General features: G+C 45.0%; 2 protein-coding genes across 2 annotated transcripts in view; one reads left to right on the top strand and one right to left on the bottom strand.

The window, feature by feature from the left end:
• The first annotated feature begins 11,383 nt into the window (after nt 1-11,383).
• The window catches only part of SLC41A3 (solute carrier family 41 member 3), a 47,922-nt gene continuing 32,723 nt past the window's right edge, over nt 11,384-26,582 (top strand). The window contains 3 exon segments of the mRNA XM_036245067.1: nt 11,384-11,459; nt 11,462-11,562; nt 19,874-19,981. Of these exon segments, the coding sequence (XP_036100960.1) occupies nt 11,384-11,459; nt 11,462-11,562; nt 19,874-19,981 (285 nt within the window).
• LOC118618668 (U6 snRNA-associated Sm-like protein LSm6) lies at nt 20,342-20,745 on the bottom strand. The gene has a single exon (XM_036245068.1). The coding sequence runs from the start codon at nt 20,717-20,719 to the stop codon at nt 20,477-20,479; it is 243 nt and encodes an 80-aa protein (XP_036100961.1). The 5' UTR covers nt 20,720-20,745; the 3' UTR covers nt 20,342-20,476.

Genomic DNA, 26,582 nt, shown 5'->3' on the forward strand with positions numbered 1-26,582 from the left:
GTTTGGTTTCTTCTTACTTGGGTCTCTCTGTGCTTTTTAAACTTAAATGCCTTCTTCCTTCACCAAATTAGGGAAGTTTTCTGTAACTGTTTCTTCAAATATATTCTTTAACCTTTGCTCATTTTCTTCTTCTTCGAGGACTCCTTGTGAATATTATTACATTTCCAGTTGTCCCATAGTTCTCTTAAGTTGTCTTTCTGTTTTATAATTGTTTTTTTTCTTTTCTTTTTTTGATTGGTTGATTTATTTTTGTGCCCTGTCTTCTAATTCACTCATCCGGTCCTTAGCTTCTTCTAGTCTGCTATTTAGTCCTTCAATGTGTTCTTTATTTCTGATATGTCAGTCTTCATTTCTTCTTGGTGGTTTTTCATTTCCTGTTGGTTGATTTTCAATGTTTCTATGTCTCTATTTATGGTGTTGAGGTCCTTACTCATGTTGTTGTTCTTCCTCAAGATCATGGCTCCCAATTCTGCTTCTGATAACTTGCTTAACTGCATTTAATTTATCACATCTTTGATAGAGTTCTCTTGTTCTTTCATTTGGGATTTGTTTCTTTGTTTCACCATTTTGGCTATCTCAGTGGGTTTTGGAACCTGCTACATTTTCCCTGTGGGTGTTGGTGTTCTGCTGTTTGTGCCTCCCTCTAATGGGTTTGGATGAGCATGAGGGGAACCACCTTAAACTCCACTGTCAAGTCTTACTTTCCTGGTTAGATTTGCAAGCCCAGGAAAGGTTCAGTTATCCTCTAGCTTTTTTCCTGGAAGCTATTGGTCTTGGTTATTGAAGAGCCTTGGTTTCTCAGTTGAATGAAAAATTCCCTCTGGTGTTAGGCATAAGAGGATTTCTGGAGGGTGGGACAGATGCTGGTTTTAATGAGCCTCAATTTGCATTTCAATGGCCCATCTGGGTAGGGTTTAATCTCTGAGGGAGAGGTCCCTGCCTCTCCCCAGAGCTCTGGGAAGGAATAAAATAGCCATCGCAGTGCATGGCAGCAACCCAGGGAAAGCTCTGGGCAGCTTCCAAATCCTGAGTGTTCACACACAGTTCCAGTCCTGTCCGCCCTTCTTTGCCAGAGCCCAAGGTGAGTGGCTGTGGCTATTTTAGCACTCTGTCCCAGTCCTGTGTGCTGTGGAACGGGTTTGGTATCTTAACCCCAAGGACGCTTCTCACAGCTATGACCGCTGTTGTCCGTGGGCTCCCAGCCCCCCTCTGGTGCCTCCGCAATCCTACCATGATCGATTCAGTGTCCCTGGTTATATGGTCCTCGCAAGCTGCTTTTCTGTTGCTTTTTTCTAACGATTTGTTTTTATTTTAGTTGTAATTCTAGTTTGGTCCTCGGATGGTCTGTGTAGCTTCCATTCATTCTTCTGCCATTTTGGAATCTCCCAGAAAAAAATTTTAAAAAAGAAGCAATGTTTGGAAATAAGGAAGCTGGAGACCTTCTTTATTAGATCTGGTTTAAACCTTTTACATACCTGGGTTAACAAGTATAAGTGAATCCAGGCCTCTCTACTAAAGTTGCAAATTTTTGGACTGTTTCTCCCTTTATCCTATTTGCTGAGGGTTGTTTTCTTACCTTCAGTAGGTCATCAAACCAAATTTCTATTATTCAGCAAGGATTGCAGCTAAATGTGATGTTTAGACTTCCTGATATGATTGTCCAGGAATGGGGAAACGATCTGATATCCTGGCAGGCTTTTCTAGCCTCCCTTGAGTCCATTGCAGCACAGAGGTGGCCGACTACAGTCGGGCCAGGCAAGGGTCAGGGTGCAGTGAATTCACCGGTGGTGCACCTTCCTTTCCATCGCAGGGGCCCAAAATTAGTGGCTTCTTCCCACCAGCTTCCAACAATGGTGGCTCAAGGGATCAGCGCAGCTGTTGGCTTCCAGGCCAGTGCACCAAATGTTATGGTAGAAATTCGGTCGGTGGGAAGAGACAGACTGCAGTGCACTCAGAGGATTAGAAAAGGACTGTTTCATGCGCACCGGTGCTGTCTCAGAGGAGTCACCTCCAAAGGCTGAGTCTAACTTGTGTTTCTTATCATGAGTGAGTGAGATTGAATATCTTCATATATCTCTATTTATAATCTTTGCTCATACTTCTATGGAGTGGGTATCCTTTTTCTTATCGATACCTAAATTCTCTTTATATTTTTGGGTAATTTGCCCTTTAATTGTGATATGGGTTGTAAATATGTTTCCTATTTTTTTACTTGTCTTTTGACTTTGCTTGGGTGGTTTTTTTGCTGTGCATATATTTTTAGGTAGGCAGATTAATACTCTGTCTTTTAAGGCTCTGAGCCTGTGTCCTCCTTAGAAACAGAAACTGCCTCTTCTACCATTCTCCAGCCCCTGAATGCCACACAGGCCAGCATATATTATGGGTTAGGGAATATGTTCATATGAAGATAGAACTCTACTCTGTTATGAGTCTGCTGTCCGTGTTACATATGTATACCAGACAGAACTCCACTCTGTTATGAGTCTGCTCTTTATGTTACATACGTATACCAGAAGTTTAAACTGGCAGTCCACATTGTGCTGGTCTACAGAGTGGTCAGGGTCTGATGTTGGTGGGGTGGAGATGATGTGGAGGGAGGATCCAGAGGATCACACCTTAGCAAAGATATGGAGCAGCCTAGAAAGGTAGGGAGGGCAAGTAGGCTGGCTGAGAGGAGAGGTAAGGGGATGGAGACTTATGTGAGAGAAGAAATTGTTAACTGAATTGGGTGATGCAGGGGATGAGGACAGCCTGTTGAGATTGCCTCTGCTTTACCCCTTTGTTAAGAGAGGATTCCCACCCTAGGCTTATGGGAGTAGTCTAACATATGGCATCCAACACTGGACAGTTGAAATCAATAGCAGTTATTAATCACATGTACTCACAGCCTGGAAGAGGGGAGTGCATGTCATGCAGGGCCCAAAGGAGGGTGCACTCGGGAGAAGAGTGAACCCACAGGGACTGTAGGGGGTACTATATGGTATCAAAAGGGTTGAAGAGCTCCTGGATTCTGCAGTAGAATGTGACTGGCTTGTTTATAGCCTGGCAGGTTACTAGAGCCCACTATGTACTCGGGGATAAGAAGGCAGAGTCTCCATGAAAAAAAGTGTTGTGGGAGGGGCTTTGTTCTTAGGCTATTTTCAGCTCACCTGCTTTTCCCTAGATGTCACAACAGCACAAAATATTACTGGAAAGGGGATTTGGCCCTTGGTGGGTCTACCAGGGCCAGCCAGTAATGTCTGGGTTCTTAACCTCATACAGGAAGTTTCACAACAGGGTCCAGGTGAATTTTAGAGGACATTTATTAAAGCCGGGGACAGCAAAACACAGCAGGGCTGGGGAAACGAGCCTAGGTTGGTCTGCTTCGGCTCATTAAGAAGTCAGAGAAAAGGGGACCTTGGGGACAAGTTTAGGGAGGTTGCCTGGGATGAACTGCCACTACCCATTGTTGCCCTGGTTGCAACCTTTTGGGTCCCTTAGAGTTTAGGAGATGCATGCCTGTGGGGAAAGGGGTGGGAGGTGCAGGGCGGTGGGTAGGGGAGTCATGGGCTTGTTCCTGGGAAGAAGATTGCATGCTGGACCTCTGTTTTGAGGGATTTTAAAGGCTGGGCATTTAGGGGAGGATCTCAATAGAATATTCATCAGCTTTATGCTGATGTGCCAAAATGAGATTTATTTCTTAACTTCATCTGTCTTTGGGTGTGGTTGGCAAATGGCATTGATTGGATTTCTGCTATTTATCTCCCTGCCTAGGTTTATTTAAGCTATTTACTCTCTGGTTGGGGAAGAGAAGTGCAAACCATTTACTCTTAAGTGTCCCTGGTTTAGGGAAGATAGAATTTCCTAGATGGCTGCAAAGTGCTGTTTAATTGTCTGTCTCAGTTTCCATATCCCACTTGTCTGGGCATACTGGCCTGTTTCAATAATACTAGTAGTTTTAGACCTTACAACACATTGATCCTCAATGCCATGATGCCAATTTAAACCTTGGTGGTGACTGGGACTTTAGGAAGCAGATAAAGTACCCCTTAGCAAGTGAAGCAGGCTCTTGACCAACGAGGATAGGGCTCCATGGTGAACTTACACAGGTTCTCCTTTGTGGCCAGAACTGCAGTTGAGGGACCTGTGGAGGTGGTGGTGCAAGGAGTGTGTATCTTCAGGGAGCATGAATCCACATTAATCAATGCCAGATTTATTAATTGCCTCAGTGGGGTCCACTTGCCACCTTGTAACTTAAATGAGTGCATGGACAAAAAGGGCTTCTATGGAAAGTATTTTCACAGGATGATCTGGTCCTAATTGGGCAGGTCATGGTGAGTAGTCATGCCCCAGGCATATAACTTTTAGTAAAAGGTTTATCTTTGCTTTAAGTGATCCCTGCCCACTGGTTTTGTGCATCTAGGTTAGCACACCTTTGAAATAAGCTGCAACCAACCTCAAGAGCGCACATACTCTTGTTAACTGTCCTGTAATCCAGTCTCACACCTTGCTTTCTCCCACCTTCATGTAACTTTTCTTTATTCCCTACTTAATTTATTTTCAAACTATAAGAGAAAATTTATTTAGAAAGTTACAGAGGTAGTAGAAGTGAACCGGCTGGGCTGCATAGGCTCAGGAAACAAATTTCAGAAGCAAATGAAGGGCCCTTTGAGCTAAGGAGAGACAAAGGCAAAGGTAACACAACTAGGGGGGAAAGGAGGGCGAAGGGAAAGGGAAAGGCTGGGGCCTGCTCTCAAGAGGGAGAGCAACCTGTTCCCTCCTTAATTTTAAATGAATAAAAGAAGCTGCAAAACTCTTATTCTCTGGAGCATTTGAGATCTGGCTCCCAGCATATGTGGTCAGTTTGGTTTAAATAAACTCTTAGAATAATTCTCTGCAGGTTTGGATGTTCTTATGTCGACAAAAAGGAGTTATTTGAGAAGTCCGTATGCCTCCCAATTCAGCTGGCTGCTCTGGGTGTGTGGGAGGTGGGAGTGTACTGAGTGCCTTCCTCTAGAGACCCATTGTGCATCCTGAGAAGTGAAATGGGGACCTAGGCCACTGTCGGTAATGTCAGAACTCCAAAGAAGGCAAGGAATATGCTGGTGAGGCCTTATATTGTGGCCTCAGTATATGTGGAGACATTTGTGATGACTGTGATTTGTATTTTGGGTGTCTCTGAGACAAGAGTTCCTACAGTTCCTAACCTTAAAAGGTACAACTCTTAAGCCACGGCCAAGCAGTTTGTAAAAGGAACAGACTGAGACATTTGCTGGCCACGGCTTCCAGTGCTAAGATGACTGTCTAATGTTTGGTCACCTGTGCTGACCATCAGGTGGATTGTGTCCTTTATCAGAGACGTCAACATTTCACTGCATTTCATCATGTAATACGATGGTAATACCAACCATAAAGTATACAAACTCTTGTTGCTGTGGGTGAAAAAAGGGGTTCTGTGGAAAGTAATCTCACAGGGTAATTGGATCATAAATTCCTAACTGGGCTGCCATGGTGGGTAGTCATGCCCCGGGCATACAACTTCTTTAGTGAAAGGTTTTCAGCCAGCCCTATTTATTGTTCTAGTGCATCTAGGTTAACGCACCTTTGAGATGCCCGAAGTAATAATAGCCCTGGGAGGGTGTTTTAACCCTCATGAGAGTATATAATTAATATTTTTCACACAAGACCTACTTAGTGAGGGTATGATTAGCACCACTGCTTCTCCTTTTAAAAGTCCTGACATAAACGGTACCCGAAGACACTTCACGTCAGGATATGGTCTGTTAACAATCGTTCTTGCCTTGGGAGCCAGGACAACAGTTTAGGGTGGGAGGAGATGACAGTGCCCAGGAGAGATGACCTAATGAGCAAGCAAATGCTGGCCAGCAATTAGTGGCTCCATCCCAGGTGGCCTTCATTGTGTCAGCAAAGAGCAAATAGTGAAAGCTGGTCGGTATCCTAGGTCAGGACTGGACTGTCCTGTTCACAATGCCAGCTGTTGTTTAGATCACCTCTTCTTCACGTAATTGGTGAGGGCAGGATTCCTGCCCTAGTGTTATGGAGTTGGCTGAACCCACCACTCCAGCACTGGACAGATGAGATCACTGAGCTTGCTATGTGTACTCACAGCCTGGTGGAGAAGGACAATGCCTACCATTAGAGCTACACAAGGGTTGTGCTTGGGAGCAGAGCAAATTGCCAGGGGCTATGGGAGGCAGGCTTTGTAGTAACAATAAGGTGAGGTGCCTGCTGGTTCCTGTGGGAGGGTAAGATTATCTTGTTTGAATAATTTCATGGGCTGGTGGGAACTGAAACTCACTCCAGGGATAATCAGGAACTGTGCCTGGCCACCCTGAGGAGAAGCATTGCTTAGTTAGGGTGCCTTATCCACTGGAGCAAAGAGGGGAGAGGAAGTTGCAGTTAGGCCATGGTTTCACCAGATGTCAAGGCAGCCATATTAATTTTAGGCTTTATACCACTCAGCTTTATGGAAGTCTGGCTGGGTTTCTTTTTGTTTCTATGATTCTGTTTGTTTATTCATTTACTCATTCATTCACTCATTCATGTAACATGTACATATGCCATGGGCCAGCATTGCGCTGGACGCTGTGGTGAACCCTGCTCTCATGGCCCCAAAATTGAGTGTGGAGAGAGACAGTAGATGCATAAAGTCAATTTAGATAGCAGTAAGGGGTATGAAGAAAATAAAGCTGGGTTATATGCGTTAGCCTTGGAGAGGAAGTCCAGAGAATGCCTTTTTGAGGAGGAAATGCTGGAGTGAGGTAAAGGTGCTACTTGGAGAAACTTCATGAGAGCAGATTGACAGGGGTAGGAGTGAGTAACTCAGTCTTTTTTAACTTGTGGGTGGGTTTGGCTAGCCAAATAAGAAACAGAAAATACAGAATAACTTGCCCTGTTATTGAAAATATAATTGGCCTGATTTCTGAGGATCTAACAGGAAGGGAAAGAATTCAGGCCTTTAAGAATGACCATTTGGCTCAGAATCAGCCAAGGCTCAAGGTGACCCATGAAAGGAATAGAAGGCCTGTTGGAAGGTGTACTCCTGGGAAAATAACCAGTTCCCACTGAAGAATAAGAAACGAAATCTAGGCATGGCGATATGTATTCCAGAGACCTCTGCAGACCCTCCCCTAACTGTGCTGCAATGACATACTCCCTAAAAATCAAGGGAAGTTGGAGTAGATGAGTGGTTCTGATGCCACAGGCCTGGGGATTTGATTCATTGGTCTGTGCTGGGGTTGGGCTGCATGTTTCAGGAGCTCCCAGGTAGTTCTGATGGCACTGTGGACTGAAAACTGCCGATGCAGTCCCACCACCTCTTGTTATAGGGCTGTGAGTGGGTTAGAGGCCCAAAAAGGGCAAGGGCTTGTTGCATGTCACCCAGAAAACCGCCTGATGCTTGACTCAGATTCCACTCTCTACCTGATACAGCCCTGGAATCCAGTTTAAGCTCTTTGAGATTTTCCACTTTGCTACTAAACTATTTTAAAAATCACATTCTTGATTTTTTTTGTATTATGACCCAATAAACTGTTTTGACATATTTTGTTCTCAAGTTGCAAGGAAAGTAATTTTTCTCACATAATTACATCTTTTATTTATTTTTGGTGGTTATAAAAGCAGATAATCACAATAGAATATACAGAAAATTATAAAATAAAGGTCTCTTATAATTCTACCACTCAGACGTTACCAATTTTAGCTTTTTGGTATATATCCTTCTGAACATTTTACTGCTTACTCTATGTGTGTGTGTATATGTGTGTTTATCTTAATTTCTCGTTTGACTTTTTTAAACAAAAATGAGAACCATTTTTGTAATGGTTTATAACTTGTTTAATCAGGAATCTTTCTAAATAAAATTATGCAGGTGATTATCTATTTCCATATCTTCTGTACTGATGAGAATGATTCAAGGTCCCAGTATGTATGATTACATATTGTATTATGATGTCTGATCACATTCAAAACTATAAAGAAATCGCAGGATTGCCGAAGTCAGAAGAAAGTGGTTTCTTGTTGTGGCCTCTCCAGCTGTGTGCCTTGGGAGTGGTGTGTGGTCAGTGTCTCAGGCCAGCCAAGAGGAGTTCTTCTGTTTTAAACCAGCTAGCTTCCTTAAACCAGTTAACTTCTGCAACTTTTTTCTCAGAAACACACTATTTCTCTCAGCCTCCTACTGGTTCAGACTTTTATTTGAACCAATAGACCCAAATGCAGATGGCAGACAGGAGAAGGGTTACAGGGTGTTCAGCAGGGGAGGCAGTGGAGGCAGTCTGCACTTGGAGTCCAGAGCTGAGGGAGGATCTTCGTCTCGCCTCTGATGCTAACTAGGGTGAACCTTTTAGGGCTTATGGAAGGCAGTACTTGCTGATAAACATCCTGGAAATATTTTGGGAGTCTGGTGTTTGATTTAACATGAAATAATTCCTTATTTACGGGCATTGAGAAGTACAGACTGTTACACAAAGGAAACTGAAGATCTATCATTCGTTCATTTGTTAATTCACATGCCGGTCATTGAGTGCTTCTGTGTAGTGGCCTCTGCTGTGTGCTCTCATCATTCCTTGGCTTTCCTTCAGAGCACTTGTCAAGGGTCATAATTACATTTTTGTTTTTATTATTTTCTACTGCGTTGGAAAGCTCTATACATATCTGTTCCACTAACGGATGCACCACATCTGTTAGATCAGAATCTGGCAAATACTAGGTCCTAAGTACTAATTTGTGGATTAAATTAATGACTAATTTGCTCTGCTGTGAAGATTATAGCAGTGAGTCAGCCAGACTCTATTCTCAAGAGGAGCACGGTCCGAGAAGGGAGAGTAGATTCATGTGCAGTTCATCCTTGCATTAAGTGGATTTACTTCAGACAGAAAAAGTACTTTGGGAATTCTGGGGAAGGAGATGTTAGTCTTTGGCAGGGTAGTCAGGGAAGCCTCAAAGATTAAAAGGTGCCTCAACTGACAATGAGGCCAGGCAGAAGCTTGTCCTGGGCCATGTGTGGAGCCTGCAGAAGGAGCCATGTGAACACAGGCATGGTCCATGGAAGGGTTCGCAGGAAGTTTCTTCTATAGTGTGCAGTATATGACCAGGGACTAGAAAGAAAGAAAGAGGGAACAAATGGATGCTTTTTTTCCCTCCCTCAAATTATAAAGAGCCTTGAATGCCTGGCCATACAATCTAAACTTTCTCAAGTAATAAGTTAACAGCTGATGATATTTGGGCAAGCAAGTGACTTGGAGATGTACTGTGGGATGTTAGTATGAAGAGCATGTGTACTGTCAGTGGCAGACAGGTTAGGAGGTAGTAGGGCTATGGTGAAGGTCGTGTGCATGAGCTGGAGAAGAGGGGCAGATGCAGGAGAGATTTGGGGACAGGCAGGTTGGATGTGAGGTTGAGGTAGTCAGGGAAGGGGCCATCAGAGTGAGGTTTGGATTTCTGGCAGAACTATTCATTGAGTCTGGAAGCTTGGAGAAAGATGTTTGGAAGAAATGATCATGGAAGACTGAGTTTGAAGTACTTGTCTTCATGATAGGGTTAAATACCATCTGAAAGCTCAGGGTAGAGGTCTGGGTTGGGGAGAGAGGTCTGGGAGTTGTTGGTTTATGTACAGTCAAGGGTGGGTATGAAGTACCCCAAAATGTCCCAGTTATCTACTGCTGTGCAACAAACCACACCAAAATTTTGTGGCTTATTTAAAGCCAGTCATTCAGTTTGATCATACATCTGTAGGGCTTTGGGTGGGTCTCAGTGAAAATGGCTGTCTGCTCAATGCAGCATCTGCAGGGGTGACTTGCTAGGCACTCTACCCAATTCAAGATAGTTCACATGATATGACAGTTGCAGCTGACTGTCAGCTGGAACCTCAGTTGGGGCTCTTGGCTAGAACCCCTATATGTGGCCTCTGCATGTGACTGCTTGGGCTTTCGCATAGCATGGTGGCTGGGTTTCAAGCATGAACATCTCAAGAGATGGGAAGTGGAAGCTGTCAGTTTCTCAAGATCTGATCCCAGAACCAGACTGACACAGTGTCTCTTCCACTGTGTTCTACTGGTCCAGCAGTCACAGATTGAAAAGGAGGAGACAGAACTCCAACTCTCAATGGAATGAATGCCAAAGAAATTTTGAGCTCATTATGTCTGGCTCCTGGGAGGGGCTTAAAAATATCTGTTGAATGAATGAGTAAATGAATGGTGTGAGGAAAGATTCAGTGAGAGGAGTATCTGGGACTTGAGGGAAACAATTATTGGAGATGTTTGGCTGGAATTGGTGAGGGGAGTGGATAGGCATGCAGCAGTTGCTAGGATCTAGACCTGTGAGGGCTATGAACATCAGGCTAAAGGGATGGAACTTGAGCATAGAATAGACAGGGGAACCAGTGCCCAAGAGGGCTGTGGTTTAAGAATAGGAGCAGAGGTGAGGCCTACATCAGGGTGAGGTCCCTGGGTCTGTAGTGAATGTGCACCTCATCCTTAGCTTTGGGCTTCTGTTGGCTATGGCCTTGATCTCTGATCCAGCCTGTGCTCAGCCTGGTTATTCTATCCCTGGCACCTGTGGAATGCACAGTGGACACATCCAACAATAATAGAATTCCTAGGAGTCAGAGTTGCCATCTCAGCCCCTTCTCCTGGGCTGGGTTGATCTTACCTTTGTAGCAGATGAGAATGTGGTCCCTTTGGAAGCATGTTTACAAATCTTCTGGGCCCTTGAAAGAACAGGGCTCTGATTCCTCTGAACACAGCTTCTTTGTGTGGCCATGAACCCCTGGACATCAAAATCAAGGTGACCACAGGTGTATCTTCTTTCTTGGTTACCTGCAGACCCTCAGAGGACTGTAAACCTGGACTGAGGAGTGGGTCCTTCATGCTGAGATTTCTCTGGGCCCTTATCTGCCACAAGTACAGGCTGCCCAGGGCACATTTGCAAAGGTGGGCAGGCCTCTGCATGGCACTTGCCAAGGCCTGGCGTCATGTGGCTCCATCTCTTGGTTCAGATTGAGCCAGCGTGGGCCAGAGGGCTGGATGCTGTCAAGGTCGTGCCGAGGGACAGTGAGCCTTCTTGTGGCAGGCTAGCTGAGGGAGGTGCTGGCTGACGTAGCAGCCACTCTGAAGAAAACCTTATCTGCAGAGATCAGATGGATAGCAGGAGCTGGCTTAGGCCTTGAATGACACTCTGCGTCACACTGGCCTTTTCTCTTTACTTGTTTGCTCTGGCCATCTGCTGAGGGGCATTTGGGGAACTCTTCCCAGGAGCGGGTACCTGGCCACTCTACCTGTGTGGACATCTTAGGAAATGTATCCTGGTGAAGACAAGGAGGACAGAGGACAGAGGGCTTCCTAGGCGTGGATATCTTGCCCCTGTGAATATGATCGACAGCCTGACCATGGTAGTCACCCAGCTGAATCTGGAGTTTTGCTTTCAGGGCAAGAAGCTGCGAGGCTTCAGCTGTGAGTTCACCCGGTGCCCCATGGAGTCTTCCCTGAGACTGCCTGCACCTTCACGTGGCAGATTGTGGTTCCCCCTCTGCTCTTGGGCCTGGGCCTATTGATGAACACCATCCAAGTGCGTACTGGGCATCTGAGGGGCAGTTTGGAGCCTGGGAAAGAAGGTACTGGAGTTCCAGGCATCACAAATAGGACAGGCAGGGGTGAGGGGGATGCAAGCAGCCCTGAGCCAGGTCTTGAGGTCTAGGAGTCCTGGTCTCAATGGTGCTGGCAGGTGGGTCCTCCACTGTCTGAGATTTACAGAAGCTTCTGATCACCCTCTCTGAAGGTCAGTGCACATGAGTTACATTAGCTCTGGGAGCTCAAACCTTTTTCCTTCCAGGGAATGCAGACTCATTTGGAAGGGACTGAGGGGTTCAAATCCTGGCTATGTCATTTGCTCACTTGTTAGTGTCCCCTGCTTAGTTTCCCCATCTGTAGATGGAACTAATAAACACACCCACCTCGCAGGCTTATGAGGATGGATAACCAAGTGCACCTTGTATTGTGGCCTGAGGGTGATGAGCATTAATCCCTCCAACCCCCAGAATCTTCATAGGGCTCTTCTGTGGGAAGACAAAGGACAGAGGTTGGGCTGGGGGTCTGGGCCAGCAAGGGGCTGTGGTGGTCTCCATCAGGTAGATGCAATTTGCTGGAAGCCTTGAGTGATCACATACTGGTGCTTGCTTCTCCTGGTCTGTTTATGCCCTTAGGTTGGCTCAGGTAACTGTCTGAATCACTGAAGTTTTTCTCTGTCTACTTAAACATTTCTTATACAGTTAGTGTGTTGTTTTAGAAAAATTAGAAAATGTACCTAAGTGAAGGATGGTGGATGCACATAATCTCTTCAACATTGTGCTGTGTATCTATCAAGAATATATAAACATAAATATATGGGATCATACTACATAATGTGTTTTTTACTCTGTGAAATTAGATTTAGTTTTTTAACCCATGAGACATCCCAGATAGCATTCCTTCTTCTTTAGTACACACAGCATCTCCTTATTAATGGCTACCCAACATTAATGGCAACTGTCTCTGAGTTGGAGAGGAGTGGTCAACACCCCCCCTGGCTGTTATGGTCTCTGAATGAGGCTCATGATGCCGCCAAGACAGCCTCTGCTTGCATACCTCAGTGGAGAGGACACTCACCCCTCCTGGGGTGGGGCAGCTATTGCATACTGGCCAACTTGCCATTAGAAAACTTGTGTTCATCTAGGCTTATGACCTGGATATCCACCTCTTCTGCCTTTGAGCTTCACTCCTAGAGCTGCTCCAAGATTTTGTCACCTGCCCTAAAACCCTCCTGCAGATACTGGGGAGAGAGACTGTCCATAGTCCTCTTTTTGACCTTCCATAGCGACCTCAGTTGGAGCACAGCTTGGAGCCTCTTCACCCCATTGCATGTACCTCAGTTGCTGCAGGAGAGCTTGCAGCAACTTATTTTTGGAGAGTTTGGCAGAATCTGGAAGATTTGGTGGGATGTCGGGGAGAGAGAGGGGGGCGGGGATTGTGCTTGACCATCAGCAGAGGTGGCACAGCAGGGCACACAGGAGGAAGACTAGCTGAATGGCAGAATACCTTCCTGGACTATGTGGTAATGCACCATCTGGGAGGCCAGTATGAAGAAAAAGGGGTGTCTTGGGAAGGCCATGTGCAAATTCAGTCATTGAGCCATTCATTTTTGGGAGGTTCAGCAGCTGGGAGAAACAAAATAGCTCTGGAAGTCACAGCCTGTTCCTTTTCCCCACATTGCAGACATGGTTCTATTACTCCAGTGTTCTGTGAGGCTCAAGGGCACTTGAGTTTCCCTGATTCCTGAGCCTCCACCACCACTTCTTTGCTCACTGCCTCTCAGCAGTGCAGAAAGCAGTCTTGGCAACACTACTCCTACGGGAAGCCCCGCAACGTGAGATGGGGTTCTGGCTCCTGGCTTCAACTGTACCTGGGCCGTTGCCCACCCAGAGTAACGGGAGGCTGCATGCTGGGGCCTCGGGCTTAAGAGCTTATATTAAGGATGACCTCCTGGCTTGGCAGGCACGCTTCATGGGCTGTCTCTGGTGCAGTCCTGAGACCAAGGGCACTGGTTGGGTTCTGACTTCACCTCCTCTCAATTTGGGGCCAGGGGTCTGTCTGTCTCTCTCTTTCTGTGGTCTGTGTTCAGTCTATGGTTGGGCCTGGGGATTAAGGCCTAATAAGTGGCTAGAGGACCAGTTTAGTGTTTTTCAAAAAACATTTTTCAGTTACACAAAGAAGGCATAAATATTTCTTTTTTAAAATAATATTGAGTTAAGGTTAAGCCCTTTTTGACCACAGCTCTCACTCTCAGTTTATTCCTGTATTATGAGGTTGTGCATGTCCTTCTAGACCTTTTGGGAGTTTATGTACACACATGTGTACCTGGAGACAGTAAGAGTGGTTTTTAGTGTTGTTAGAGGGTATGTGATCACTCTCCACTGAATTAGAGATAAATCAAATGGGATCCCTCTTTGAGTAGCTCATAGCCAAATGCAGAGTAGGATAAATGAATACATACATTCATCTGGTTCCTCCTTCATTCAGTCAGCACACTTTGTTGAACTCTGCATCCTACTCTTGGGCCCTGCAGGTGCAGTGGTGAGCAGAAGCAGACCAACCCCTGCCTTCCTGGCATTTGATGTCTAAGTGGGTGAGGCAGATGCTCATCAGATCATCCCACGAAGAACTGAGTGGAGGCAGACATTTGCCTGTAAAGGAAGAATGAAAAATCCATTCTTCCTAGAGGAGTCAGATATTCTAGAGTTAGCAGGACAGTTGGAGTTTGACTTTAAAGGATAATGTAGTAGTTTCCAGGACGATGTGAGGAATAGTAAACATCCCTGGCAAAGATATCAGTGTGTATATAGATATGGACAAATGAGTATGCATTTGTGAAGAGTGAGGAACATGAGTGGCCACTGTCATGGGGCTGGGGTGCTGGACAGGCAGCAAGGGGCAGTGTTAGCATTGCTTAGAAGTTTATAAACTGAGAGCAAAGGTGTTGTTGATTTTTTGTCATTCTTTTTTTTGTTAATCCTCACCTGAGGATATTTTTCCATGGATATTTTACATAGAGTGGAAGGGAGGAAGAGAGGGAAACATACATTGTTGTGAGACACATTGATTGGTTGCCTCCCCTGCGACCCTGACTGGGGCCTGGGATCGAACCTGAAACCCAGATATGTGCCCTTGACCAGAATTAGAACCCAAGACCCTTCAGACTGTGGGCTGACACTTTTATTGCTGAGCCAAACTGGCCAGAGTTTGTTGTCATTCTTCATTTTAATAGTAAAGCCTAGCCCTGTGTGGCTTAGCGGATTGAGCATCTTCTCATGGACTGAGAGAGAGGTCCCTGGACAATTCCCTGTAGGGTACATACCAGGTTTTCAGGCTCGATCCCCAGCAGGGGGCATGCAGGAGGCAGCTGATCAATGTTTCTCACATTGATGTTTCTGTCTCTCCCTTCCTCTCTAAAAAATCAATAAAAACATATTTAAAATAATAGTAATAAATATCATGTATTTGTTTTATTGAAATATAGCACAGAAGTGTAGAAAAATGTATAACTCGTGTGTACCGTTTGATGAACCATCTCAAGGTAAATGTACCTCAGTAATCACCACCTAGATCAAGAACACTCTCAGCCTTTCATGCTTGACCAAACCTAAACCACTTTTCTGACCTCTAATACTGTGTATTCTTTTTGGCTAGTCTCCAGGCATGATACTGCTAGGAACATTTTTGTATATGTTTTTTGGTCTGTGTTTTTTAGAGGGAGGCCAAAGGACTCGTATCTATTGGGTACGTGTCCAGGAGTGGAATTGGCAATGAAGGGTTATAAAGGGATGAGTGCCATAGTCATGTATGTGCAACAAAATCCTGGCAGCAGGGTCAGCGATGTCCTGGAGGGTGCAGCTCCAGGCCACAGGGGAAAGCTAGGAGGCTGTGGTAGTGATTCAGAGCCTTCCATGTGCAAGAATCAGTATTTCTGACTGATTTCAGCCTCCTCAGTGCCTTGGATAGATGTCTTTATTTTATTTTTTAGAGAGAGAGGAAGGGAGAGAGTAATAGAAACATCGATGTGAAAGGGATACATCAATCAGCTGTCTCCTCCATGCCCCTCACTGGAGATCGAGGCTGCAACCTAACCAGAAATCGAACCAGGACATCTCAGTCCGTGGGGTGATGCTCAATCCACTGAGCCACACCAGCCAGGCTGGATAGATGTCTTTAAAGTGTTGTTGGAGAGGAGAGGGCAGTGGCAGAATTTAAGACAGTCACGAAGATTTGGATGTCAGGATATTGGGGAACACAAGGAGTTCATTAAGTCCTGGTTGGCAGAGCAGGAGGGATGCTTGGAACTATGGTGGATGGAGCAGGACAAGGGGGACTGGGTGAGGAGGGTTGCATTTAGAATCCTGAGTTTGAAAGGGTTGTGGGATATCAGGGTTCAGTCAGCCATTGGGTCAGCAGGTATAAACATTCAGAAGGCAGATCTGAGCCAGTGACATCGCACACCACCAGCACAGAGCCCAAAGCATCAGTCTGGGTGCTCTGGCTGTGAGTAACAGAAAATGCAACTCAAAGCGACTAAACACATTTCTCATCCCTGCAAAGAAGTCTAGATCAGGCAGTTGTGGCGCTAGTTAACTCATTGGATTAGCAGTGTCACCCAGGATCCAGGGTCCTATTTTTCTGCTTTACCTTCCATGTTTGTTGACTTTGTTTCTGAATAGACCCCTCCTGGTTGATTGTATGATGCCTTGTGTCTAGATATGACTTCTCAAATCTCCTTGGCCATGGTGCTGTCCCAGCTGGTGCCCAGGCAACCCCTTGCAAGAAGGATGGGACAGCTGTACAGAGGTTCACATTTCCAGCTTTCACTTCCTTCGGGCTGCTTATTAATGGAGAGTGGGGTGGCTGTGGAAGGTAACTCCAGCCTTGGAAAGGAGAGAATGTGGACAGAAAGGGGAACTGAAGACAGAGTATGAAGGAAAGTCAGGATTATGTTAGTCTGCACCTTGGGTCTCCTGAACTCTGGGTTTTACTGTTGGTGGGAAGCAGACTTTGAATGGGCTAGGATGAATCCAGGGGTGGGAAAGATTGGTTAGGAGCCATGTGTGCTGGGAGTCAGCCAGTGGTTTGGTGGCAGCCTGATCTTCCCCTCAGCGTAGTTCAGTATGTCCTTTAATAGAGTTTCTCAGCTGTGGAATTAGAATCTTGACAAAGATTGACCTTGTGTTTTCTGGAGAAAGTGTGTTAGTTCTGGTCAAATCAGCCCACAAGATAGTCTTGTAACCTGAGGGCTGTCCAGAGTTGAAAGCCTGGGTTCATTTTAAATCAATGGTTGTTAGACTTGGGTGAAATTTCTAACTTTGTAACTTTCCTATCTGAAAAAAGGAAATAAAATTCTTTTTTTTTTTTTTAATCCTCACCCGAGGACATTTTTCCGTATTTTGTTCAGATAGAGTGGGAGGGGAGAGAGGGAGGGGGGGAGAGAGAGAGAGAGAGAGACATCGACGTGAAAGGGACACATCGAGTGGCTGCCATCCGCACGACCAACCAGGGCCAGGGACAAACTGCAACCGAGGTACGTGCCCTTAGCAGGAACTGAACCCGGGTCTCTCAGGACTGCAGGCCGATGCTCTAACCGCTGAGCCAAACTGGCCAGGATGGAAATAAAATTCTTTATTAATTTTTCTGTTGGTTAATCCTCACCTGAACATATTTTTCTATTGATTTTTAGATAGATTAGAAGGGACGGGAGGAGGGAGAGAGAAACACTAATTGGTTTACCCCTGAATGATCCACATGACCCTGACCAGGGCCCAAGATTGAACCTGCAACCCAGTTACATGCCCTGGACCAGGAATTGAACTGTGGCCCTTTGGTCTGCGGGCCGGCGCTCTAACTGCTGAACCAAACTGGCCAGGGCTTAATTAAATTTCTAAAAATGAAAAAAATTGTGAGGAGGAAGAGACGCAAGCCTTCAATGGAGGTCAAGATGAAATAATCAGAGAGGTCAGCATAGGGTATGTGGTTGGGGAACCAGTGTGGAGAGCTCAGGGGTGTGCCTGTCGCACAGCAGGAGTTGAGTACATGTTTAGGTGGGTGGGTGGGGGGTGGTTGAAGATGCCCTAGCACAGGGAGAGCAGCAGAATGGAGGAGAGAAGATCCAGTGGAGTCACCCATTTGTAAGTCACTGCTTCCTTTAAGGAGAGGAGTGTTGCTGTGGGGTGCAGTATTGTCAGAGCCTTGCACAGCATTTAATTTTGACAGTTGACAACAGGAACTCATTCAAAATTTAATAATGGTGAGGAAGAGAAGGGGAAGGCTTCCATGGCAGGGGAGGCTGAGAGAAGGGGTTTGTTTTTACTTTTGGGTTGGCAGGAACTCAGTGTTGTATGTAGGCAGGGAAAGAGTGTGCACAAGAGCGTGTCAACTTACAGCGCAGGTAGGAGGGAGTTTAGGGTGGGGGATGTTGCCTGCAGGCAGCCTATCCCTGTGAACTGAAGGGAGACCTCACTCTGCTGGATGGGGTGTGACAGCTTGTAGGACAGCTGCGCAGCTGCACAGGGGCCACATGCTTCGTGAGGACTGGGATCATGATAATGGCACACCTTCTTGCCTGGTGACTTGGTTTTCTCCTGAACTTTTAGGAGAGGGCAGACTCATAAATCCATCAGAGCTGGTAATGATTCTGAATTTCAATGGAGGTCATTGATGAAATAATCCTTACCTTAGCTTTGTAGATAAGGTAAAGGGAGAAACCAAGGAGTGAAGAAATCATAAACAATGGGTCTTCAAAGGGCCTGGCCCAGTCCCCTCATCTCCAGGCCTGGTGAGATGTCTTGTGCTGCCTTATAGATGACTCTCCAGGGCCTCAGAGGCCAGTGGATCCGCACACCTTTATATAGCTCTTGTCTCAGGGAATGGGGGTCCCCAGGCATCCTGTCTTCTAGCTGACAAGGTCAGATTTTTCCAGCTTTAGCATTGTAAAACCAGGGGCAGCTTCTAATATAGGGGTCACAGATATCTGTAGGGCCCATGAAGCTCAAATAAGTAAGTAGGATCATTACAAATTGATTGGGGAATAATCTAGTTGTATGTTAAACAGGTTGCAATAATTTCCACTTCACTACGTTATTTTCTCTTCTAGTTTTTTTGAAACATGTATCCCTTTAATCCTTTTTATTTATTTAAATTTAAAAATATACTTTCTTTACCATTTATCCCCTCTATGCCCTCTTTCACCTCTACCCATCCCCGTCTCCCTCTCACACTCACCACACTGTTGTCCATGTCCATTGGTTCTCTTTTATATTTCTCTCATTCTTTTTATTTTTAATTTTTATTTCTTTATGTTTGATACAGATCTGTATAGAGGCACATTCTATCTGTTTTGACATATCCAGAGCTCCCCCCCCCATGATACTCCGGGGCAACTTGTACTTGGCTTTGGTTCCTGGGAGCAGCCGAGCAGGCCTGGCACTGCCTGGGAGTCCCTGTCCCTGATAAAGCAGTGCCACTCTTCAGCACCGCTCTCCCAGTCCATGTGGATCTTCCCGCTTTGAAACTGGTGACTCATTCCTGTTTCTGCGAACACATTGTGCACACCTGACAAAGCATGTCTACAGGCTCGGCCCACTCTAGTCCCCAGTTCTCCCAGGTGCTGAGGACCAGAGAGAGAAAGGGTCTCTTCAGACCACTACTGCTATTCGCTGAATAGTATTGAGAAAATGTCAAGACTTAATCATTATTTTTTATTTAGTTTAGAGTCATTTAAGAAACTAGTTCGGTCCTGGCTAGTGTAGCTCAGTGGTTGATTGTCGACCCATGCACCAAGAGATTGCCGGTTCAATTCCTTGTCAGGGCACATACCCAGGTTGTGGGCCTGATCCCCAGTGGGGGGCATGCAGGAGGCAGCCATTCATTGTTCTCTCTCATCAATGTTTCTCTCTCTCTTTCCCTCTCCCTTCCTCTCTCTCTAAAGTCAGTAAAGAAAAAAAAAATTAAAAACCCAAATTATTTAGGCCCTGGCTGGTGTGGCTCAGTGCTTGAGTGTCATCCCATGCACCAAGAGGTCACTAGGTTGATTCCCTGTCAGGGCACATGCCAGGGTTGCAGGCTCAATCCCCAGTAGGAGGCATGCAGGAGGCAGCCGATGCATGTTTCTCTGTCATCGATGTTCCTGTCTCTCTCCTTTTCCCTTCCTCTCTCTAAAATCAATGAAAAAAAGAAACTATTTAGTCGTACTCATTTATTTTACAGGGAATGAGAAGTAACTTGTTGAAAGCTTCCCTCAAGAAAATCTGAGCTATGCCATTATGTGTGTATTATGGATTGAGCTTCTTATTCTGTCCCACCAGCACTGGCCTGTGTTTGTGGAGGTTAACGACCTGTTGACGCTGGTGCCACCCTTAGTGGGCCTGAAGGGGAACCTGGAGATGACACTGGCGTCACGACTTGCCACAGCTGTAAGTGGACATCTGGATATCTGGGCCACCTATCCCTCAGGGAGGGATATGTTTGCATCACCAAGTCTCCCCAAAGTAGCTTGTATGTGGGTGGGTTGGGCTCTCCAAAAAGAAGAGTATTGTTGAGTTTTGTTTTGTTCATGATGCTCTACTTGGTCACTCCTCCTAGCCTGTCATCTTGTTTTTCCATAGCCAAGGTGGACTGCCCAGGCCCAGCCCCTATGTGCATTGAGTTTCTCCTTTTTTTTTTTTTTTTCTTTTTCTTTTTTTATTCTCTTTGCATTCTGCACACTGACACAGAGGTAAAAGAAAATGACTGGAACTTAAATATGAAAGAACTCTTTACATTTAAATCCACAACTGTATACATTTACCTTACTCACATGTCAGTGAAACATCACCATTATGAAATTTGACAAATTATATCAAAAAACCCCAAAAAGATCTCATAAAAAAATATATCCAAGTCTGAAGAGTGCCGCAGGCTTGACTCCTTCACACCCTCCTCTTCTGCGTGCTGATGTACAACACATTGTTCCCGCGGATACATGCATCCCCATACTTATTCTTCAGTTGCCCATTTACATATTCTTCTGTCTGCTCCAAGGCTATATTCATGTAGCCATCCAGGCAAGCCAGGACCCCTCGATAATCCACTCCAGAATTTAATTTTACCACTACTGGTCGTCCAATGATTTGCTTTAAGAAGTCGCTGGGGGTTTGCTTCCGCAGACTCATTTTAACAATCCTGATCAGAAATCTCGTGGCTGGGTCCTGGAATCCCACTCTGGGTGCCCGAGTTTCTCCTTTAACCCAGTGTCATATAGGGCTCTGTGTCCCTGTGCCCATCCAGGTCTGTGTGATGCCCCTGCTCAGCTACCTGGACTTTGAGCCCAGCTCCACACATTTACACTGAAGCTATAATGAGCATGGCAGGCTCAATGGAGGATTTCATAGAGGAGACAGAGCATTAAATGCTATTAATGATGTCTGTGAGGAATTTTGTTCTCCCAAAGGGCTTCTTCAATGCCCCACAACCAGAATTGTTTTCCTGTGGGCTCTATCTAACAAGGTTCCTAGCTTTGCCCTCTTCTCACCCCTACCAACTCTCCCAGGAAGTGAAATTCTTTTCCTCTCTCTGATGCCCATTTGATATCCAGTATGTGACAAAGGCCTGTGGCAAGAGGAAGTGTGGTGTGTTCAAGAAACTGAGAGAATAGCGATAGACTTAGGTGGAGTGCAGAGGGCGAGGGGAGGGGGCAGACTTGGAATAGGAAGTGGGAAAGATAGGTAAGAGGTGGTTGGGTGAACAACAGCCCTCAAAGATGTATGGAGCCCTCGCCAGTTTGGCCCAGCAGTTAGAGCGTCACCCCGCGGATCAGAGAGTCCCGGGTTCAGTTCTGCTAGGGGCACGTACCTCGGTAGCAGTTTGTCCCTGGCCCCGGTTGGGGTCATGTGGGTGGCAACCAATTGATGTGTCACTTGCATCGATGTTTCTCTCTCTTCCTTCCTCTCTCCCTCCCATTTTATCTGAAGAGAAGGGCAAAAAAAAAATGTCCTCAGGGGAGGATAAAAAAAAAAGATGTGAGGAAAAAGTTTTGTCAGATGTAATTAAGTTAAGGACCTTAACATGGGAGAGCCACAGTGTCATCATAAGACTACTTATAAAGGGTAAGCAGAGAGAAGTTTCCGACAGAATAGAAGAAGGCCTATGAGAACAGCAGAGTCCCAGAGATGTTCTGTCACATTGAAGATGGAGCAGGAGCCACAAGCCAAAAAAATGTTGCTCTACCTGCTGGAAAAGAAAAAGGAACAGATTCTCCCCTAGAGCTTCTGCTATAACAAATTATTGCATATTTAGTGGCTTAAAACAACAGAAATTTATTCTCTTGCAGTTGTATTTTAGATTTCCTTTTACTCTGTATATCTGTGAATGCTTCCTTCTTTGGAATCTCCTCTGGTGATTGAGGGGAGAGTCAGAATGTGTTGCCTGGAGGTATATGCCACTAACTCGTCTTATGGATCTGGGGGCTCAGTGTCCCTCCAGTGGCCACTCTAGGCACTGTTCTGCCGTTTCTTATCCCAATAAACACTCTTACTACTTCCAGGTATCCCACTGTTGGCACAAATCAGTCAGGCAAGTGAAGAGACCAACCTCCTTAAACCTCCTGCTTTGCTTTCTGAACCAAATACTGTTTCAGTTTTCCCAGGCTCCCCTCTGCTCCATTGTCCCCAGGGCCACCTCTACTTTGGACCATAAGATTTTCCTGCTTTCATTTTCAGTTATGGGTTCTTCTATCAACCTAACTCAGATGAGCCTTCCATTGCTCAGAAATTCCTCTTAATCTGTGTTAAACTATAGATAACTCCTCTTGTTTTCCAGCACTCTTTTTCATTAAAAAACAAAACAAAACTGTCTCCTCAATGCTAGAATGAATCCTAGTGGATTGGAGGCAGAGATATAAGTATGAATTCATGTTTGTCTTAAAATATATTTAGACAGATAAAAAAATAAATATAAATGGGTGTGCATACATGTCCTAGCTCCATCTACTATGAGGACCTAGAAGCAATACCACCTCAATAGTGCCTAGTGCCCCTAGTGTCTAGACCTTGTTTCTGATGCCATTCTCTAATAAAAAGAACTGTCATCCTTGGGAAAATGGCTGATTCTGGGGCGGGGGCAGGGAAAATACAAGATGAATCTGGACTATCTGATAGTGCCAGAAAGTAAGGAAGCGCTAAAATGGAGATGGGGGGCATGTCAGAAAGAAGTAGGAACCAACGTGAAAAAATTCGAGTCGCCCGCAACTAGAACAATTTTAGCAACAAAATAAATAGTATTGTCTCATGACCTCAAGAATAAAATAACTACCCATGAGACCATACATACCATACAGATAAATGATTAAGTCAATAATTAAATGGGGGAGAAGGGACAACTCTATCTTAGAGGACAATTTAAATTTATAAATGTGGAAAGAAATACAAAATCACCACTAGAATACCATAGTGATCAGCCCAGCTGGTGTGGCTCAGTGGTTGAGTGGTGACCCATGCACCAAGAGGTAGCCAGTTTGATTCCCAGTCAGGGCACTTGCCCAGATTGTGGGCCTGATCCCCGGTGGGAGGCATGCAGGAGGCAGCCAGTTGATATTCTCTCTCATCGCTGTCTCTCTCTCCCTCTCCCTTCCTCTCTCTCTCTAAAATCAATAAAGAAATATTGTTAATAAGAATACCATGGTGATCACTGTAGGCAAAACTGTTGTTGAACTAGTGGGTGGTACTTTAAGGAGTAGTATCTTTACATAGCCTCAGAGTATCTCCCCACATATTTGTGAACTGCTATGGTAGTTTTAGCATATGTCCTCAAATCTTTGATATGCTGTCCTCTAGGAGCTGAAGTTCAGTTCCTCTCCCCTTGAGTATGTACTGGACTTAATGACTCACTTCCAACTAATAGAATATGGCAAAGGAAAAATAGTTAAGTTTGCACTAGAGCAGTGGTTCTCACTTGTGGGTCGCGACCCCTTTGGAGGTCGAACAACCCTTTCACAGGGGTCGCCTAAGACATAACAGTAGCAAAATTACAGTTATTAGGTAGCAACGAAAACAATTTTATGGTTGGGGGTCACCACAACATGAGGAACTGTATTAAAGGGTTGCAGCATTAGGAAGGTTGAGAACTAGAGATTCCTGTCAGATACACCTTTTCCAGTGATCAAGGTTAGCATCACCTATGATCAGCCTTGTTATCATACACCCTCAGATACCAAAGAGGAGGGCATGTCACCTCTGCAGTCTTCTCCCCCCAAACCCATAATCTCAGTTTAATCATGAGGAAACACCAGACAAAGCCAAGTTGAAGGACATTGTACAGAATATGTGATCAGTGCTCTTCAAAAGGGTCAGAGTCATGAAAGACAACAAAGGTGAGGAACTGTCACAGATTGGAGTAGACCAACGAGACAGTGATGACTAAATTCAGTGGTCGATCCTGATTAGTTACTGAAACAGAAAAAGGATATTAGTGGAAAAACTTGGGAAGTCCAAATACATTCTGTTATTTAGTCAATAGTGTCATACCAGTGTTAAGTGTTGATGTCTGTTAAGAGTTAATGATTGTCCTGTGCTATGTAAGATGTTAACATCAGGAGAAGCTGTGTGAAAGGTATTAACTTTGGAACAAATTAAAAGATTGTCTTTCCCTACTCTCTAATTTGGGCAGGGAGAATGATAGCAAAATTTACATTCAATCTCCATCTTAATCCAGTGAATATATGTATTTTTTGTGATTAGAAAAAAAATACACAAAGGAATGACAAATCATATTGTACTATGAATGGGCTAAATGTCCTTCTGAAGACATAACTTACTGAGTAAGTTAAGATCCTGATGGGAAAGAGGTGGCACACCCAGATTGGGGGTTGAGCAGAGTTTAATGAATTCATTCACCAAGTTATGGGCAGAGTTATGGGAAACCACAAAGGGATGGTGAAGCACCACAGGACTGGCAACAGTAGGAAGTAATGATTACTCAAGGCCTAAAGGGGCAGGAGATGAGGTTGTTTCCAGAACCTATGGCTATAGAAGGCCATCTTGCTGGAGTTGTGGGTCTGGGTGAAGGAACATAGCCACTGGCCAGTGGGAAAGACAGAGATATGCACACCCCAACCTCACTCTCTGCTGGCCCTCCAGTATCTTTTCATGGCTCTCTGCTGGCCAGAACCAAGCAGAAGCAGTAGAACAAGGGAGCTTGTACATGGAGCCACACAGATCAGCCTTCGAGGCACAACCCAGAGCTAGAGACTGGAGAAACTCATCACTTCATGGTACAATCAGTGAAAGTAGCCTGTTCGATGCAGACAATAAGGAAAGATTTAGACAATCTAGAATGAAAAAGGATCCCACAGGATTTCTCTTAGAAACCTATATTTATAAGATTAAAAGAGATTTAAAATATGTAAATATATGTGATCCAAATACATATTTAGGAAGGGCTTTCCCTAAACTCTTCCATTGAAGTGAATCTGGATTGGTCTCTCTAAAAGATGCTCCAACTTCACACAAATTTTCTCTTTGCAGTCTTAGCAAAAAGCTACTAAGCCTGTACTTGAGGCTGGCTTTGTTCCTCAGTCTCTTGACCTGGTTTCTCTAGGACCACCATGTCCCTCTACCTTGATGGAGACCTGCTCCCTGAGGACCTCTACCCATGGTGTATCCTGCTGGTCTGGCAGGTGTGCTGTACCCTCACCATCCTGCCCCACTTCCTTTTCTCCTTTGCCACTCAGTCAATCCCCCACAGTCCTGGAAAGTGGGCCCTCTAATGGTCTTCATCTCCACACCAAATCCCTATAGCAACCTGGATGATTTCAGCACGCACATGGATAATTCACTCAAAACCCAAGCTTCACATTTTTTGGACAGCTTTAGCTCCTGTGACCTTCACCACCATTCCACCCAACTGCCCATTCCCATCGTCTGCCCTAGAAATGCTTCTGGACATTCTGAAATCCTAATTCCTTAACATCCCACCTCTTCCCACTGTTTCTTTCCCTCTGGTACTCTTCTTCCCTCTTCTCTCCATCAGATCTCCAAGTTTCTTCAACCCTCTACTCCCTGTCCTGTAATATACCTGTGAGCACCAGCAGGCACCTTCACACAGAGAAAAATGGCTCCTGTGTGGGTTTTACAGGTAATAGATTTGTCTATTTTAATCATTTTACAGAGATGAAAATAAAATGTCTTGAGGAAGGAATACCTTTCAGAATCATATTCAAGGGTCATGGGTCAGCAGCAAGCCCCTTATTTGATAAGAGTAGCACTAGCCTTGGAATTGGTTGATTGATAGGAAACGTTGAGTCCTTGGAATGCACAGCACAGGTGTGGAGCAGAGAGGAGAGACCAGCCTGCTGGCCTTGTGTTTTGGGCATGTCTTGGGTTGTGCAGCTGTGTTCTGCTTCACCTTGTTCTCTTGTTCCCAGGAGGACCCCTGAGGTAGGTGTTTGTCTGTAGGAAGAGTTGACTGAGGCTCCATGACTGTTATGATATGTCCCAAATGTCCATCATGCTAAAGACAAAAAAGCTCCTCCCTTTATTGTACAAAGAAAAGTGATTATATATATATATTTTTTTCCCTTGGAGTTCAGGAACTTAATGAACTCAGCACAAAGGAGCTAGGAAAAGATATTTCCTTTGAAACTTTTTCTTATCTACATATTGAATTTTGCTGGCAAATGCTATGATATTCTGATCTGACTACCATTTTTAAAGGAGAAAAATCATCTTTCTGATCCTGGTTTTTTAATACTAAGAGAAGATGGACTTAACATGTGTTTCTGAAATGGGATGATTTGCAGAGAGGAAGTTGGGTGGTTGGTGGTCCTTTGAGATGTGATTCACTGGAGTGGAGATAAAGGAATTGAAGCTGTTCAGGAGAATGGGGCCAAAAATCTGGCAGAGGGCACAGGCCAGGTTCACAGAAGTGTCCTCCACTGTGGTCTGTGGGTGAACCTGGAAGTCAGGTGGCCCTAAAATTGTGGGTGACATTCATACCTGTGTATGCATATATGCATGCATACATGTGTGTGCATTTGCACAC

This window comes from Molossus molossus, unplaced genomic scaffold (genome assembly GCF_014108415.1).
Source record: "Molossus molossus isolate mMolMol1 unplaced genomic scaffold, mMolMol1.p scaffold_m16_p_6, whole genome shotgun sequence".
Classification (NCBI taxonomy): Eukaryota; Metazoa; Chordata; class Mammalia; order Chiroptera; family Molossidae; genus Molossus; species Molossus molossus.

Excerpts from the sequence above, each read along its gene's own strand:
- LOC118618668 (XM_036245068.1), bottom strand. The coding sequence starts at position 20,719 with ATGAGTCTGCGGAAGCAAACCCCCAGCGACTTCTTAAAGCAAATCATT.